Raw genomic sequence first — 18,679 nt, 5'->3', positions numbered from 1 at the left:
TAATATCCATGTGGAAGGATATTATCTAAACGTTGTAAGAAGACATGAAAGCAACACTTTATAATATAAAAATGCTGTCAAACATGAACTTAGCAATTTTTATTCTGTTTGTATAATCATATTTATAATGTTTCCCAATTTCATGGTTTATCGCCCTATTTTTCCCAATTTCATGGTTTATCGCGCTAATTTTCCCAATCCAAATGCCACAGGCTGTAACAAAAAAAAGCAAAAAAAAATCACTGTATAAGGCAAAACGCTTATTGATATTATAAATAAATCCACTGGAAATTGAAAATGTGCATAAAACATATAAGAAAAAAATGTGTTATGTTTTGTAATGAATGCCTAAAATTAATTCCCTTTTCAAACTTTAATGGAGGTGATCTTTATTTTTCTTGAGACATGTATACAGATATTAGTTGGAGATTTTTGAGTTCAGCATTTACTGTATCAAGTTTACCACTGTTTTATGGCTGTGGTAGTTTGCTTTCAAAATTCTTGAAGCATAAGATTTTCATTGAATACCGAAGTCTTTATAGAAATTGTATTTTGGAACATCAATGGTTTGTTTTTGTTTTAATTATTTTTTTACCGGTTTACACAAGTTATTCTAAATTTACTGTTTACTTTTTATTCTACAAAAGTTTTTTGTTTAATATTTATCAACATTGAAAATATTCTGGTAATATGTTTGAATACATTGTGTTCATAGTGGTTCTTATCACTCTTATGTTTAATGATGGCGAAAGATGACCTTCTTCCTGTTAATCTACCTAATAATACACTCTCCTATTCCAAACTGGTTAGTACCAATATAAGTGAAGTTTGTTATTAGCTCGGCTGTTTTCGGAAACCCGAGGTATTGTCATAACCAGCTCGTTGTGCGCCGTCAGGCGTCCACTGTCCGCGTCGTGCTAACTTACCTTTGCCTCTAAAATCAAAGTGCTTCAACCTACAACTTTGAAACTTCATATGATGATGCACCTTGATGAGTTCTACATGCCACACCCAGTGCTGGGTCACTAGGTAAAAGGTCAAGGTCACTGTGAACTCTCAAAAAAATTCTTAAAAGCTTTAATTAATTCAAAACTGCACCCGCAGCCGAGCTTTGGCACCCGTTATGCAGTGCTCTTGTTCTGTATTGTACTTTCAATGATTATTGTACGTTCAATTAATACATCAAACATGTTATTTAAATATATTTATGTGAAATACAACAATTTGTTTAGATTATTTACGAAATTTAAATGTGTATCTCAAAATTAGATGTGAACAAATCCTTATATGCAGAAATCCTTGTATGGATTTCACAAATTTAACTGCAACCATCTCGAGTTGTGGAGGGAAAATTTAAATATTGCTCAGATTTGTGGACCGTGAAATGGGCTGAATTATTAAGTTAATAATGTGATTTGGAGGTGATCATTTACTATTAAATTTATCATCAACATCATCATCATTAAACATTGTCATAATTATCAACATCATCTTCAATGTATATTAAATGGAATGCATGATTATGTTGACAGGTTTGCAAATTTGACGTACATGAAGCATTTTATTTTTACAAAGGTCGCAGAATCAGATGAATTTAGTAGTGTTGTCAAAAATTTCAATCATAGAATAAATCTGTTCTTTTATATATTGTTTTATATCTATGTCTACCGTCAGTCATCGACAATCACTATGTAAACACAATGGAAGCTTTTTTCATTGCTCGAAGTTTAGGCAAATTAATTGGTGAGAACATTTATCTTAATAATATCTTCTGAAACATTCCATGAAAGCGGAAAGTATTGTTCTTGATTAACCTGTGTAGACTTCACAGGCAAATATGGGATTACCATTTGCGCTAATGAAGCCCGGTATTCCCAGAGCATGACTCATGTTTTAAACAAATCTCTTTTTCTTTCCAGCTCTCCATTTGGCCGCACTATATGTCCAGGTGACTCTTGTGTTAAACAAATCTCTTTTTCTTGTCAGCTCTTCATTTTGCCGCACTATATGTCCAGGTGACTCTTGTGTTAAACAAATCTTTTTTTCTTGTCAGCTCTCCATTTGGCCGCACTATATGTCTAGGCAGGACTGATAGGCATTTTATCCAAAAACGGTTGCCTTGCCGATGCCTCCGATGTCCTGGGCCGCACTCCACTGCATATGGCGGCATTAAAGTGACATCAAAACATCATTGTGAGTAAAATGTGTGTTTTATTCACATTCTAGGCAAACCAGACTTAATGCAAGTGGGTCAAATGTCATCTAAGATTGACCTGTGCAGTCTGCACAGGCTAATCTGGGACAACACTTACCACAGGTCTGCACAGGCTAATCTGGGACAACACTTACCACAGGTCTGCACAGGCTAATCTGGGACAACACTTACCACAGGTCTGCACAGGCTAATCTGGGACAACACTTACCACAGGTCTGCGCAGGCTAATCTGGGACAACACTTACCACAGGTCTGCACAGGCTAATCTGGGACAACACTCACCACAGGTCTGCGCAGGCTAATCTGGGACAACACTTACCACAGGTCTGCGCAGGCTAATCTGGGACAACACTTACCACAGGTCTGCACAGGCTAATCTGGGACAACACTTACCACAGGTCTGCGCAGGCTAATCTGGGACAACACTTACCACAGGTCTGCGCAGGCTAATCTGGGACAACACTTACCACAGGTCTGCACAGGCTAATCTGGGACAACACTTACCACAGGTCTGCGCAGGCTAATCTGGGACAACACTTACCACAGGTCTGCACAGGCTAATCTGGGACAACACTTACCACAGGTCTGCACAGGCTAATCTGGGACAACACTTACCACAGGTCTGCGCAGGCTAATCTGAGACAACACTTACCACAGGTCTGCACAGGCTAATCTGGGACAACACTTACCACAGGTCTGCACAGGCTAATCTGGGACAACACTTACCACAGGTCTGCACAGGCTAATCTGGGACAACACTTACCACAGGTCTGCACAGGCTAATCTGGGACAACACTTACCACAGGTCTGCACAGGCTAATCTGGGACAACACTTACCACAGGTCTGCACAGGCTAATCTGGGACAACACTTACCACAGGTCTGCGCAGGCTAATCTGGGACAATACTTACCACATAAACTAGAGTTTTGTTCAGGGGAGCCTTCTTTTTTTCAAGAAAAATTCAATAAAAGCGGAAAGTGTCGTCCCTGATTATCTGATGCAGACTGCACCGATTAATCTGGGAAGACATTATGCACATGTATTAAGCCCAGTTTTCCTCGATGTAGACTTGTTTTATACTTTATGAGGTTTTATTCAAAAGCCTTGATTGTGTATGGGCCTGCCTAACTAACTTACGAGAATCACAAAAGTGGTCTAAGTTTGTTTTGCAAATTCAAGCATTTTTTTACTGACAGACTTAATAAGGATAAAGCATTATATTGCAGTTTAATAATTGTGTAGTGCAGCTGTAATTGTTAAATTTATTTGAAAAAAATAAGGCAACAAATTGAAAGTGTTTGTTTACACAATTTAAAATGCTTGTGAAATAATCGTCAATTTTTGAACTAAAATCAGGAAGAAATTTCATAAAGTGTGTTAGAAATGTAAATGTTAAAGCATAACAGGGTTTTGTTTAATTCTAAAGCTGTTGCCAATCTTAGTCTAAACCCTCTCAGATTATTTGTATTCATATAATTTTCATCCAGGTTTCAATGAAATCTACGCCTAAAATGTATTTGCCCATCAATGAAAATGTGCCAAAGTTATCCCTGGGAAGCATATAGTCGCCGCTTTGTCCTTGTGTCCGTCCGTCCATGCACAATTTGTGTCTGGGATATTTCTCAGCAATAAATGACCGGAATTCAATTAAACTTTATAGGAAGTTTCACTACCAAGAGATGTGCATATTATCAGCTGGTTCGGGTTGGATCATTTTTCACAGAGTTGTGGCCCTTTGAAATTTTCCATTAACTGTACATATAGTGAAATTCTTGTCCGGGTTATTTCTCAGCAACTAATGACGGTCAGACCGGAATTCAATGAAACTATGGGACGCTTCACTACCAACAGGAGATGTGCATATTATCAGCCGGTTATGGTCAGATGATTTTTCACAGAGTTATGGCCCTTTGAAATTTTCTTTAAACTGTACATATAGTGCAATTCTTGTCCGGGCTATTTCTCCCCAACTACTGACTAGAATTCAATGAAGCTTTATGGGAAGCTTAACTACCTTGAGGAGATGCGCATGTTATTTTTGGGTTCTGGTTATATGATTTATTTAGAGAGTTATAGCCCTTTGACAATTTTAAGTTGCTAAACCATCCATCGTATTATTTTGTCCAAAGTTATGCCCCTCAAGACGTTTCCTTTTATCTGAATATAAAGTGAAATATTGTGACAAAAATAACCTTTGGGGAGAATCACCCTTCTCCGATGGTTTCTTGTTATAACATTATTGAAGACTCGAGCCCCTTCTTCAGAGCCTTACTAAAACTATGAAAGCATGATTTGGGCGATGCTCTGTGATTAAGGGGTTTAATGCATGTGCGTAAAGTGTCGCCCCAGATTAGCCTGTCAGAGCCTTACTAAAACTATGAAAGCATGATTTGGGCGATGCTCTGTGATTAAGGGGTTTAATGCATGTGCGTAAAGTGTCATCCCAGATTAGCCTGTCAGAGCCTTACTAAAACTATGAAAGCATGATTTGGGCGATGCTCTGTGATTAAGGGGTTTAATGCATGTGCGTAAAGTGTCGCCCCAGATTAGCCTGTCAGAGCCTTACTAAAACTATGAAAGCATGATTTGGGCGATGCTCTGTGATTAAGGGGTTTAATGCATGTGCGTAAAGTGTCGTCCCAGATTAGCCTGTCAGAGCCTTACTAAAACTATGAAAGCATGATTTGGGCGATGCTCTGTGATTAAGGGGTTTAATGCATGTGCGTAAAGTGTCGCCCCAGATTAGCCTGTCAGAGCCTTACTAAAACAATGAAAGCATGATTTGGGCGATGCTCTGTGATAAAGGGGTTTAATGCATGTGCGTAAAGTGTCGTCCCAGATTAGCCTGTGCAGTGCGCACATTCTAATCAGGGATGACACTTTCCGCTTAAACTAGACTTTTGCTAAGTAGAGACTTTCTTTACAAAGACATATCATACATATTTATGACTACAAATGCGTTAAAATACGTATCTTAGTGGTAAAGAGTTAGGAAGTAAATTAAGGCATTTAACAAATAATGTTCAATATGTCAAAATACCTTATGATGCATAGTTCCGTAATGTAGTAGTTATTCAGGGTTATAAACTAACATATTGTTCATTGCTTAATTCATCAATACTTTTTGTACTGATATCTTAATGTTAAGTATTTTATATGTCAAGCAAGCTGTTTCAATAATTATTTAAAAGTTAAAAATCAAGCAATACTAATTTTCTCAATTGAAAGTAAATTGATTCTAAAATGCCCAATTTCACGGGTCATATACCCAAAATGCTGAGGACAAGCCCCATATAAGATGTGATATTTAGATTAGTATTAACAATAAGCAAACACTCTTGTCTGACCCTGACTTACACTCTGGGAAAATGGGGCGTAATACATGTGTGTGAAGTGTCGACTCAGATTAGCCTGTGCTATCTACAAGGGCTAATCAGGGACTACGCTGTCCCGTTTTATGTTATTGTTCTAAAGGAAATATCTTAGCAAAACGCCAGTTGACACGGAGATTGCAAAGGATCATCTGGGACAACACTTAACTGGGACAACACTTAACTGGGACAACACTTAACTGGGACAACACTTCATGCAGATGCATTAAGCCCTGTTTTCCCAGAACGCTGCTAATATTTTTTTTAATCTTTCCACATTTACGTCCATTTCAGTGAAAGCCATTCTGTTCTTGGACAGCCTAAAGAGTTGTGTTGATGTAAACGCGGGCAATGATATGGGAGAGACTCCACTGCACTTGGCTGCTAAGTGGGGATATGGTAAGTGATATAGGAGAGACTCCACTGCACTTGGCTGCTAAGTGGGGATATGGTGAGTGATATAGGAGAGACTCCACTGCACTTGGCTGCTAAGTGGGGATATGGTGAGTGATATAGGAGAGACTCCACTGCACTTGGCTGCTAAGTGGGAATATGGTGAGTGATATGGGAGAGACTCCACTGCACTTGGCTGCTAAGTGGGGATATGGTGAGTGATATAGGAGAGACTCCACTGCACTTGTCTGCTAAGTGGGGATATGGTGAGTGATATAGGAGAGACTCCACTGCACCTGGCTGCTAAGTGGGGATATGGTGAGTGATATGGGAGAGACTCCACTGCACTTGGCTGCTGAGTGGGGATACGGTAAGTGATATGGGAGAGACTCCACTGCACTTGGCTGCTAAGTGGGGATATGGTGAGTGATATGGGAGAGACTCCACTGCACTTGGCTGCTAAGTGGGGATATGGTAAGTATTGGAGAAGATATGGCGTAAAATAGCATGTTGCGTAGCCTTGCTCCGTGTTTCTTCTCCTCATTTTGCATGCTTTTTAGGTACACTCAAAACATCTGAACATGTTTAGCTCACCTGAGCACAATTTGCTCATGGTGAGCTTTTGTGATCGCCTTTTGTCTGTCGTCCGTCGTGTGTTTTGCGGCGTCAACATTTTCCTTGTTAATACTCTAGAGGCCATATTTATCGTCTAATCTTCATGAAATCCGGTCAGAAGATTGGTCTCAATGATATATTGGATGAGTTCGAAAATGGTAACGTTTGCTTTAAAAACACGGCTTCTAAGAGGCGGGGTATTTTTCAATATATGGCTAAATATGGCTTTAGTAACCCCTTGTGAACACGCTAGAGGCCACATTTGTAGTCCGATCTTCATGAAAATTTGTCAGAAGATTCATCCTAATGTTATCTTGGATGAGTTCGAAAATGATGCCGATTGGATGAAAAACATTGCCGCCAAGGGGGCGGGGCATTTTTATGCCCCCTGATCGATAGATCGGGTGTATATTGTTTTTGGCATGTCTGTATTTCTTTCTGTCTGTCATTCTGTCCCAAAACTTTAACCTTACAGTAAATTTTTGCAATAACTTTTGAAATATTGAACATAACAACATGATATTTGGCATGCATGTTCATCTCATGCAGTTGCACATTTTGAGTGGTGAAAGGTCAAGGTCATCCTTCAAGGTCAAAGGTCAAAAAATTAAATATTGAATATAGTAAAGTTTTGCAATAACTTTTGAAATATTGAACATAGCAGCTTGATATTTGGCATGTATGTGTATCTCATGGAGCTGCACATTTTGAGTGGTGAAAGGTCAATGTCATCCTTCAAGGTCAAAGGTCGAAAATTAAAAACTTTAATAAAGTAAAGTTTTTCAATGACTTTTGAAATATTGAACATAGCAACTTTATATTTGGCATGCTTGTGTATCTCATGAAGCTGCACATTTTCAGTGGTGAAAGGTCAAGGTCATCATTCAAGGTCAAAAGTAAAAAAACGGTGCATTAGGGGGCATTTTGTTTCTGACAAAAACATCTCTTGTTCATAATATAGCTATAGTAATTCCTTGTTAACACTCTAGAGGCCACATTTATTGTATGATTATCATGAAACTTGGTCAGAAGATTTGTCCTAATGATATATTGGCCAATGTTTAAAATGGTTGTGATTGCTTGAAAAACATGGCCTTCAGGGGGCGGGGCATTTTTCCTTATATGGCTGTATATGAATTAAGAAAAACCTTGTTAACACTCTAGTGGCCAAATTTAATGCCCGATTTTCATGAAATTTGCTCAGACGATTCATCATAATGATTTCTTGTATGAGTTCGAAAATGGTTCGGGTTGGTTGCAAAGCATGGCCAAAAGGAGGCGGGGCATTTCTTCCTTATATGGGTATTGCAAAACCTTGTTAACACTCTAGAGGCCACATTTATTGTCCGATCATCATGAAACTTGGTCAGAACATTTGTCCTAATGATATCTTAGATGAGTTGAAAAATAGTTCACGTTGGTTGAAAAACATGGGCATTAGGGAGAGGGGCATTTTTCCTTTTATGGCTTTATGGCTACAGTTAAACCTTATTTACACTCTAGAGGCTAGTCAGGCCACATTAATTGTCTGATTTTCATGAAACTTGGTCAGAAGATTTGTCGTAACGATATCTTAGATGAGTTGAAAAATTCTTGCAGTTGAACGAAAAATATGGTCACCAGGGGGCGGGCATTTTTTCCTATATGGCAATTGTCGAAACTTGGTAACACTCTTAAAGTCACATTTATTTCCAATCTTCATGAAACTTCGTCAGCATATTTGTTTTAATTATATCATGGATGTGTGCTAAAATGGTTCTGGTCTGTTGAAAAACGTGACCGCCAGTGTGTTCACTATGCATAAACGTTGGTAAGATCATTTAATCAAATAACATCAAAGGGCTGCACAAAAAGGTCAGTTCCTTTGAATCTCAGGTGAGCGTTTCAGGCCCTCTTGTTTTTAATTTAATGTTGTGTTTTTTTCAAATTCAAGTTTTGTGTCTATGCTTCAGCAACTCAAGTGAAAGACAAAGAAATTTCTCAGATTAAGCAACTTATAAGAGAAAGACTCAAATCATCTGTGTGCTTTGGAATCGATTGGTCCTAAAATCCTTTCTACAACCATTTTCCATCTACCTCTGATTAAAAAAGGCAGTTGTTGTCCGTTACGGGCATAAGTGTGGGTATCAAATATTTGTAAAACAGCTATCCCAGGATAACATACGCAAACAAAACAAGATTGCTTACAATCCTCCCCCCATCTGTAGTACCGGATGGGCAGGTGTCAAGAATATCTTGAAATATTTATTATATTTTTTAAGTACCGGAAAGACGGTTTGAGATTTACCGGGGGTATATGCATGATTCTGTTTATAATTAAGAGATAGATAGGTTTATGCAAGATATAGCACACACAAAGTTGTCGAATTCTACTACTTTTTTATCGGCATGATTTAAACACAACACATTTGTCAAAATCTGCTAGTTTTGTATTGGCAGGGTTTGCTGAAGAATAATACATTATTGTTGACACTGATAGGTAAAAATATTACAAGATTGATTACTTGTTTAGCTCACCTGAACACATCGTACTCATGGTGAGCTTTTGTGAACACCTTTTGTATGTCGTCAACATTTTGCTTTGTTTATACTCTAAACTGGTAAGAAAATTTGTTCTTATGATATTTCAGCTGAGTTCTAAAATGGTTCCGATTCGTTAAAAACACATGGCCGCCAGTGGGTGGAGCAATTTTGCTTATTTGGATATAGTGAAACCTTGTTAACACTCTAGAAGTCACATTTGTAGTCCAATCTTCATGACACATTTGTACTTATGATATCTTGTCGGAGTTTGAAAATGGTTCCGGTCAGTTGAAAAACATGGCCGCCAGGGGAGTGGCAGTTTTCCTTATATGGCTATAGTAAAGACTTATTAACACTGTAAAAGTCATTATTATAGTTCAATCTTCATGGGCTGCTCATAACAAGTAAGTTCCTTTCTATCACAGATGAGCGACTTTGGGTCCTTCAGGCCCTCTTGTCTGATCTACTTGTAGTTTACCTGTTTTAATTTATATTTCATTGTTGTTCTTTTTGTTCTCGCCTCAGAGTAAGGAGTACAATGGATTCCTGTATGATGAAATGCAGGGCGTTGCCCTAGTAAGCTCTACCCTTCTGGCTATGGACAAGAAACAGAAACCCTTCACTAGACGACCCTGCATTGCTACGTTCAAGGTTTAGTAGTCTTCTATGAAAATATGCACCATCTTTTATTGCTTACTTGAAGTGTTGAGTTGTTTATGAGCAAAGAGTTTCATGTTACTTTAGTTTAAACCTATTTTGTTTAGTTGTATTGCTTTTGAGTCCTTTTCCTGGTTAGAACCAGTTCTTGGTGTCTTTGGAGGAGACCTTAAGAATGTTCCTGCTCTAGGGAGATCTTAATTTGGCTTTTACAAAATGACTTATTCAAAAACAAAATGACTAGCGCCACTACAACTTTGCTACGTCCTCTGCAAACTGATTTACTCAACTTAATGCTTACTAAGCTACATAATGACTAACTCAATTGAAAATGTCCTACTAAGCTATAATGTTTTTTACTGAATTACAAAATGACCAACTTTTCTACAACATGACTTGCTCAACTGTATTTTTTATCAACTACAACATGAAGTTCAAGTGAAACATGAAAAGCTCAATTAAAATTGACTAACTCTTATACAAAATGACTGACTTAACCACAAAATGACTTACTTCATTACACAATGTTTTACTCAACAACACAATGACTCACTAATTTTACAACATGACTAGCTCATCTACTAGATTACTTACTTAGCTACAAAATGACCTACGCAACTAAAAAGTTACTATCTCAACAAAATTATTACTAGGTCAGCTATATAATGACTTACAAAATTACCAGCTCTACTACAAAATGACTCTCAAATTCTTAAATGACGAAATCAACTACAAATTGACTCAACTTGACAATATTCAAGTGATATGATAAAACGAAATGACTGACCCATTAAAATTTGTATTTCTAAGAAAAAAATACTTTTAATTTGAAGCACATAACTGTTTTTATATAAATTTTTGCTTCATCTTATGGGCACGATGATTTATCAGGGTCCCTGGTAAATTGATTACATTATTACGGGGTAGAAACTTTTACAATGCAATCTAAAAATAATATGGTATAAAATGCATTCAACAGATCAGCAGTTTTGACTGCGCACTGGTAAGTGTACATCTGAAGGCAACCGGTTTGGAGAATGAGGACATCGGTCGACTGCAGGCAGAGATTGACAATATCCCCAACCTTATAGAGGCCATTAGGACTGCTCTGCCAGGTATAGAGCAATTTTTATGAGGCAAAACAATATTCAGTTCACCAGAGTAATGAACCCGGACCAAACATATTGTCCTTAACTCTCCTTACCACATCCCAAATCAACCTTACTGAATTCTGCCACATTTTATTTCAGATGTAAACAACGTCCGTTGAATATTTATATTCCACTTAAATCAGCCTAAAATTAAAGCTTAACAAACATTAACAGTTGCACAGATTATACGTTGTATACTCAATTCCTTATTACTATGTAAACATATCCTTTACTTTTCATTTTATGGATTTGCTTCTTAATCAGTACTAAGTGCACACAATTTAGCCATTAACTAACAGCTGCCTTACTTGAATCTGCAGACAGGAACAATGGCAGTTTAAAGGATTTTAATACCTGTTCCATCACAATTTATGTGGGCTTGCCGGGAAACGCACTGTTGATCCTCGGATTTGTAGTCCAGCTCCCTACCAACCAAGCTAGCTGGCCGGACAAATATAACTTGTAAATATTCATATATCTACAATATTTATGCCCCCCTTCGAAGAAGAGGGGGAATATTGCTTTGCTCATGTCGGTCTGTCGGTCGGTCTGTCGGTCCGTCCACCAGGTGGTTGTCAGACGATAACTCAAGAACGCTTGGGCCTAGGATCATGAAACTTCATAGGTACATTGATCATGACTCGCAGATGAACCCTATTGATTTTGAGGTCACTAGGTCAAAGGTCAAGGTCACGGGGACCAGTAATAGTAAAATGGTTTTGAATGATAACTCAAGAACGCATATGCCTAGGAACATGAAACTTCATGGGTAGATTGATCATGACTTGCAGATGACCCCTATTGATTTTGAGGTCACTAGGTCAAAGGTCAAGGTCACAGTGACCAGAAATAGTAAAATGGTTTTTGAATGATAACTCAAGAACACATATGCCTAGGAACATGAAACTTCATGGGTAGATTGATCATGACTTGCAGATGACCCCTATTGATTTTGAGGTCACTAGGTCAAAGGTCAAGGTCACGGTGACCCGAAATAGTAAAATGGTTTCCGGATGATAACTCAAGAACGCATATGCCTAGGATCATGAAACTTCATAGGTAGATTGATCATGACTTGCAGATGACCCCTATTGATTTTGAGGTCACTAGGTCAAAGGTCAAGGTCACGGTGACCGAAATAGGAAAATGATTTTTGGATGATAACTCAAGAACGCTTTTGCCTAGGATCATGACACTTCATTGGTACATTGATCGTGACTTGCAGATGACCCCTATTGATTTTCAGGTCACTAGGTCAAAGGTCAAGGTCACAGTGACAAAAATGGTATTCGCACAACGGCTGCCACTACAACGGACAGCCCATATGGGGGGCATGCATGTTTTACAAACATCCCTTGTTAAATTTCCTTTTGTCATTGCAGGGGAAAATGATATTATACTGCTTGGTGACTTTAACCTGTCTCCAGATACCAAAGGTTAGTCGTTTGATTTTTATTATGGAACTGATCAAAATTAATAAATAATATGATATTTATGCCCCTCTTCAAAGAAGAAGGGGTACATGTATTGTTTGCTGGATGTCGGTCGGTTTGTCTTTCGGTAGACCAGTTCATTTCTGATCAATAGCTCATAAACGAATTAACCAGTTGGCTTGATACTTCACATGTGCATTGGCCTTGGACAGTAGATGACCCGGGCAGTGATTAATCTAGAAGTTTGCTTCAATGTGTCCCAGGACTCACATATTTGAAAACAATGAGTCCCATAGAAATTCAATGAGTCCCAAACTTTATTCATGAGTCCTTGCGTGTTTTCCCTGGGGGCTGAAGAAAATAGCACAAACACATTTTTTTTTAAACTTTTAATCAACTGACAAGACTAGAATTTCCCTTACTAGATTTCGCTGACTAGAAATGAAAAACAATAATAATAAATGAGAAAAAAAAACTTAAAAAAGAAGAACTATAAAGTTAACTGTTAACACTGAGTCTATGAGTTCACCGTTTCAAATATAATATCGTCACTTGAACTCATAGACTCTCCGATCCTTTTTTGACCTCCATAACTGAATCAAAGCATGATAGTCCACTGTCCCTGATCTTAGCTTTACAGACATCAGTTTGTCTTGAATGTTGACACTTAGTCTATTTCTGAATTTTGTGAGTATTCTATTTTGGACAGAGAATCCTCTCTCACATCCAGCTGTGTGGACAGCTGATGTGAGAGCCAATGCTGCCAGCTTAAGCATATTTGGAAACTGTACTTTATGGTATAGCCAGATTAGATGCCACAGAGAACTTATTTTGTCTCTAGGGTATTGTTCTGCCAGAACAACCCTCTTTAATAGTTTCCACTCTGATTTTGTTTCATCTGAGTTTATTATTGGGTCAGATGAAGCTGTCTGCATCTCTCCATCTGATTTCCAGGTGGCAGTCTTGGCCTTCCCATAGTACTCTGTCAAAATTCCCAGCTCCCTTTCACCATACTGGTCAACATCTTTGTTGCTCATGAAACTTATTGGACGCAAACCAAGGACCCCAAAGCTTGACATGAGTTCTTCATTTGGGAATCTGAAGACATAATTAAGAGAAGTATTTAGAAAAAATATTATATGCCAACCATGGGAATAATGAGTGATCTCAATCAAGGTCTGACAGACAACTTTAAGTAATCTGTTTCCAGTTAACTACATTCATAGTTTAATATAACAGGCCAGAAAATCATAATTCAGTTATGATGCTGTTTTAATACTGTACATATACTATTAACAAGGCATACCTTGCGTCTAGGTTTTGAGATACATTCTCAATGAACAGTTTAGCCAGGTTTTCAAGTTTAAAGTTGGTAGTTGTCACCCTATGACCCTTGAAATCCACTCCATTCAAGTCCTCTTTCAACTTTTTTAAGTAGGGGGTCTCCATGGTACACACCTTCTGCAAATCATCTCTGCAATTGTCTAGACTCACCTGTGTATAAGAAAAAAATCAATTGGGGTGTAAAGTGTTAGTAGATTTGAAATCATTGTGCCAAAAGGTGACTTTGTTCATAATGAGCAAAGGTCAAATTTTGACACAATGTTTGTGAATGTCATCTGCTACACACTTTTGAAGGAGTTTCTATTTGGAAGAAGTTAATTATTTTACTACTTTTTCTCCTTTGGCACAAATATTGTATTTAAAGAAACTATGAAGGCATCTTAACTATAGGTGATCTCAAGTGTAAAAATGTAAGCTTGGGTCTTACCTTGATCAAGGCAATATCAATGTTCTCAGTTTGAAAGAACTGGCTCAGTACTGTCAGTGGGGCCATTGCATCCATCATTAAGTAGGTTGTACCAATGAACGAGTCAGTAGAAATCTGAAGGACAGAACAGAATCTTAAAATAATTTCACTAAATCATAAAACTGATTTATTTTTTATAAATGGAAAAAAATGTTTTGAAATGTTGCTCATATTTTAGGCAAACTATCGTGCAGGTCTTGCCAAACAAACACAGAGTTGTCCAGTCTAATCTAGGTCTACACAAACACTCTGTTGATAAAGATGTGTAGACATGTTACACATTTAAGGAATTTTGGGAAAATGAAAAATCAGAACAAGACCAACCTTTTTCTTTAAACCAATTGCTTTTGGATCTTTATCTGAAGCTTCAGCTAGAAAGGTGAGTAGACTGTCCAAGGTACGCCATACCGCAGTGAGAGCTTCAAAGTAAGATAACCATCTGACTGCATGGATCTCCTTGATAGTCAATCTGGGATCATCGAGAATATCCTGGACTTGATGGAGCCGAGCCTCACGCTTACCACTTCCCTATCAACAAATAAACTGATGAAAACATGTCCACAAAACACTGATAAAAACAAGTTCTAAAAATTGTTAATGAGGATGATCTGAATTTAAGTATGTTGCAGACGACTTAAGAAACTATTGGAGGAAAAGGGGAGATCCTAATTTTATGCTTTTTCCACAATGATTTCTTCCAGACCAGAGCTATATATTTCAATTTTGTCTCAATCACCATTTTTTGTCTGCACATTCTTTCAAATTGGAAAGGTTAAACATATGTTGTGTGGCAAAGAGTTAAAACCTTGCAAAATATTATTTTTTTAAGTACACAAATAAAAGTACATCGTGTGTAAAGTTACCTTGAAATAATAGAACAAGTCTGTTAAAACCTGCTGATGTTTCTTAAGGAGAGGAACGTTTTCAGCACCCTGGGATGTACACAAAGCCAGACGGTGTGCTATGCAATGGACATTCTGCATGTGGGGATTTGATCTTCTCATTATCGCTGCTGACCCTGAAATATTTTAAAGATTTCTTAACACAGAGACTCTCAATCCTTTAACGCCTCTACAGTGAAAGACTTAGAGAAACAACGAAGACAAGTAATAAATTGCGCCAATCATGCAATTTTTTCTTTTCTCATATTGTTTTCTAACCATCAGAAATCATTTTTACAATTAGCAATTTCTGTACTTAAATTTATTGTTTGCAAAGCCATTCAATTTAGAAAAGTTCAAAACTATCATATACTTTTTATAGCCATTCAATTTAGAAAAGTTCAAAACTATCATATTTCTATCAATCTTGTTTTATTAAAGAAAATACTTTCAGAATTTGGTATACTGATATGGTCATCATAATTATTATGCCTTAGAGTAAATATCAAAGTTATCGTATAATTATTTAAAAAGTTGTGGAAAGGAATAAAACAAGCATTTCGGATTGAGTAAAAAAGCAAACCTTTCTCCTTTCCTGTCATTGCAGCTGCCCCATCAGATCCCAAAGACATGATTTTCTTTGCATCAACTCCTCTTTTTTCCATCTCATTAAGAACTGTTTTGGCTATACCAGCACCGGAAGCATCCAAGCACTCTACATTCGATACAAAAAGAGTTTCTGGCATAAAATGTTCATTCAGGACCTGGGCGTAGACCACTTGTCTTTTTTTATTACTTATATCCGTAATTTCATCAGTCAACACTGTTACAAATTCCGATTTCTTCAATGTATCTGTAACTTTATTCCAAGCATCTTCTGCCAAGCAATCTAGAAAATCATAGACTGATTCTGGTGACTGGTAGTTAATTTTATTTTTGGTTAAAATTTCTAAGTCCTTTACATTGAAATCATGAAGCAACTGAACAAGAGATTGGAATTTTGACAAAGGCAAATCCTCCTTGATCATCCATTCAAGTGTCTTGAACATGACTTCAATAGCTTTATCTTTATCAGATGAGCCCTTTTGCAAAGCTACAGCCAGGCTTTGTTTCATTTGGGGTACAACACGTACAGCATTTACATGGTCTGGGTGACCTGCATGTCGTACCAAAGTTGTATTCTGGTAGTTTCTATTGTGCATTTGTTGAACCATGCTATTTTTAGCGTTGTTCTCGTCGCAAATAGAACAATACATAAAGTTGTCATGCGTGTCTGTTCTTTCAACAAATCTAAGCCAAGAGTACATTGAAAGCCATTTGGTCAAAAACTCACGTTTCTTTGGCTGGCTTACATCTCGGACGCTTGCGCTTGGTTTTTCCTTCTCTTCGTTAACACTCGCGGATAAATCGAGCGAGTCATCATGTCCGCCAGTATCGGGCCGCCAAAAATTAACAAGAGTTTGCTGCTTTGTGTCAAGCTTTAACACTTTCTTTGGTGGCATTTTTTCTTAATGCAGCCGAACGAATATTATCATCCGGGCTCTTTAAAATTAATCTCGACGAAGCAAATTTAGAACGAATACACTGATTGGTTATTTTTAGCATATGCGGCTCTGTAAGCCAATGAAAATGTGTCTTGTAGAATTTTAACAGCGTGATACATACGGCGTCGTAAAATATATGCATTCGTGAGAAATACAAACACGGATTTGTATGCGTCCTCGAGGACGCTCATACTTCGCTACGGTGCGTTTTTTCCGATTTTGATGCGTCAGAGACGCAGGACGCGGACCTAGATTAATCACTGGACCCCTATTGAAATTGGGCTCACTAGATCAAAGGTCGAGGTCACTATCACACTTATATTGTTTTGCTAGATGTCAGTCGGTTTGTCTGTCGGTAGACCAGTTTGTTTCGGATCAATAACTTGTCAACGAATGGACCAATTGGCTTGATACTTCAATTGTGCATTGGCCTTTGACAGTATATGACCCCTATTGAAATTGGGGTCACTAGGTCTGGTCAAGGTCACTGTCTCACTAAGTGTGAAAATCGTTTCTGATCAATAACTTGTCAAGCAATTGACCAATTGGCTTGATACTTAACATGTGCATTGGCCTTGTAGTGTTTTTCCCAGGCTGTGTTAGCGTGGCGCGGCGCCATGCCCTTTTTTGAAGGGCCACGCTGCCCCCTTTCAAAGCCATTTAGCGCTACGCTGCCCTTTCCAAAGGCAGCGGCAATGCCCTTTCTTGGGCACCCGCTGTTTTCCGCCCTTATTGATAACATCATAATTTCCCCTTGACCAAACTTCTAAGCCGACTAGTATCAGATAATGGCTCCAAGGCAGTGAAGATTCGCGTGGTTAAGAATGAGTCATGCGTTAATATCAATCGATAATGTCAGAGGCTATGTTATACCAAGTGCACTTATCGGTCGGTGATGTGTACTCCTCCACGATAAATTTGTGGACTGTTACTTTGGAGACTTTTGATGGAAAACTTGGTGTTATCTTCATGGAAATTGTGCATTTCATGCATAATTCAGTTATATCAAAACATATATTTTACGCATATTTACATTGAAAAACACAAATTAATTTTATTATCGTTATTGTCTTTAAGATATTTAATTATTGAAACAAGACTATTGCCAAGAAATATATGTCCCCTACCAGCTCCACCATTTTAGAAATATTTTTATATTTTTATTTGTTGCCATAGCAACCAAAATTTTTGACGTATGAAGAAAATAAAAAAGTGCATAATGTCCAAATAGCCATCTATCCATGTTTTAAATTTCATAAAAAAAATTATGAAGAACTTTAAAAGTTATCACAGGGTCCAGAAAACCACCATTTTCAGCAGTAATTTCTTGTCTCTTTGTTGCCTAGCAACCATTCTCTTTGACGTAGGAACAAAATGAAATGACGTGCAAAATGTCCATATTGCCATCTATCCATGTTTCAAGTTTCATGAAACCGGTAGGGGACAATAATTTCTAAGATGTAAACCAATTAAACAAAATGCAATTCGCGTATTAGGCGGACATATTGTAAGATTTTACTTTGCTATGCGCACCTGTCGCTTTAAGAGATGGCAGACATACAGAATTAAATTGTGACTCAGCAAAAATGGCAAATACAATCGTAAACGATCGAATTAACGATGGAGATCATAAATTTAGAAGGAATTAATGAAATGTCTGTGATAATCAACAATGCATACAAATGTTTTAGATAGCAAGAACATATTTATTTGTAATCTACTCAGTGAATGTATATCACGGAAACGAGTGTTTACATATTGTTAGCGATCAGTTTACTCGCAATGTTAAACATCTGAAAAGATTTTTATGTTAGTTGTTCTGTGTATAATCAGATTCATATGCATATATTGCTTTATTATGTTTGATGTGCTGTACAGTTTACTGAAACAGCATGGAACTTAAATGTACATTGCAATCTAAATATATTAAAATAAATCAAAGCAAGTTAAATACACCATTCACCATTTAATGTGCTTGTTTATTTTTTGTTTTTCCACAACCGCCTCTGATGCAATTACATGTTTCTCCCTAAATCAGGTATTCATGGAACATTTTTGCCCTTTTTGCTTAAATGCGCGCTTAAG

General features: G+C 37.5%; 2 protein-coding genes across 2 annotated transcripts in view; both read left to right on the top strand.

Annotated features, from left to right (window-relative positions):
- The window catches only part of LOC127843691 (metallophosphoesterase 1-like), a 220,691-nt gene that overhangs the window by 47,014 nt on the left and 154,998 nt on the right, over positions 1-18,679 (top strand). The gene's annotated exons all lie outside the window — the stretch shown is intronic.
- Positions 1-18,679, top strand: part of LOC127843692 (endonuclease/exonuclease/phosphatase family domain-containing protein 1-like) — a 140,942-nt gene that overhangs the window by 115,944 nt on the left and 6,319 nt on the right. The window contains exon 7 of the mRNA XM_052373413.1: positions 12,309-12,362. Coding sequence (XP_052229373.1) covers positions 12,309-12,362 — 54 coding nt within the window. The remainder of the gene's footprint in view (positions 1-12,308; positions 12,363-18,679) is intronic.

The sequence above is a fragment of the Dreissena polymorpha genome, chromosome 9 (assembly GCF_020536995.1).
Source record: "Dreissena polymorpha isolate Duluth1 chromosome 9, UMN_Dpol_1.0, whole genome shotgun sequence".
Taxonomy (NCBI): Eukaryota; Metazoa; Mollusca; class Bivalvia; order Myida; family Dreissenidae; genus Dreissena; species Dreissena polymorpha.
The sequence above is the reverse complement of the archived record's forward strand: the minus strand, read 5'-3'. Positions and strand labels throughout refer to the sequence as shown.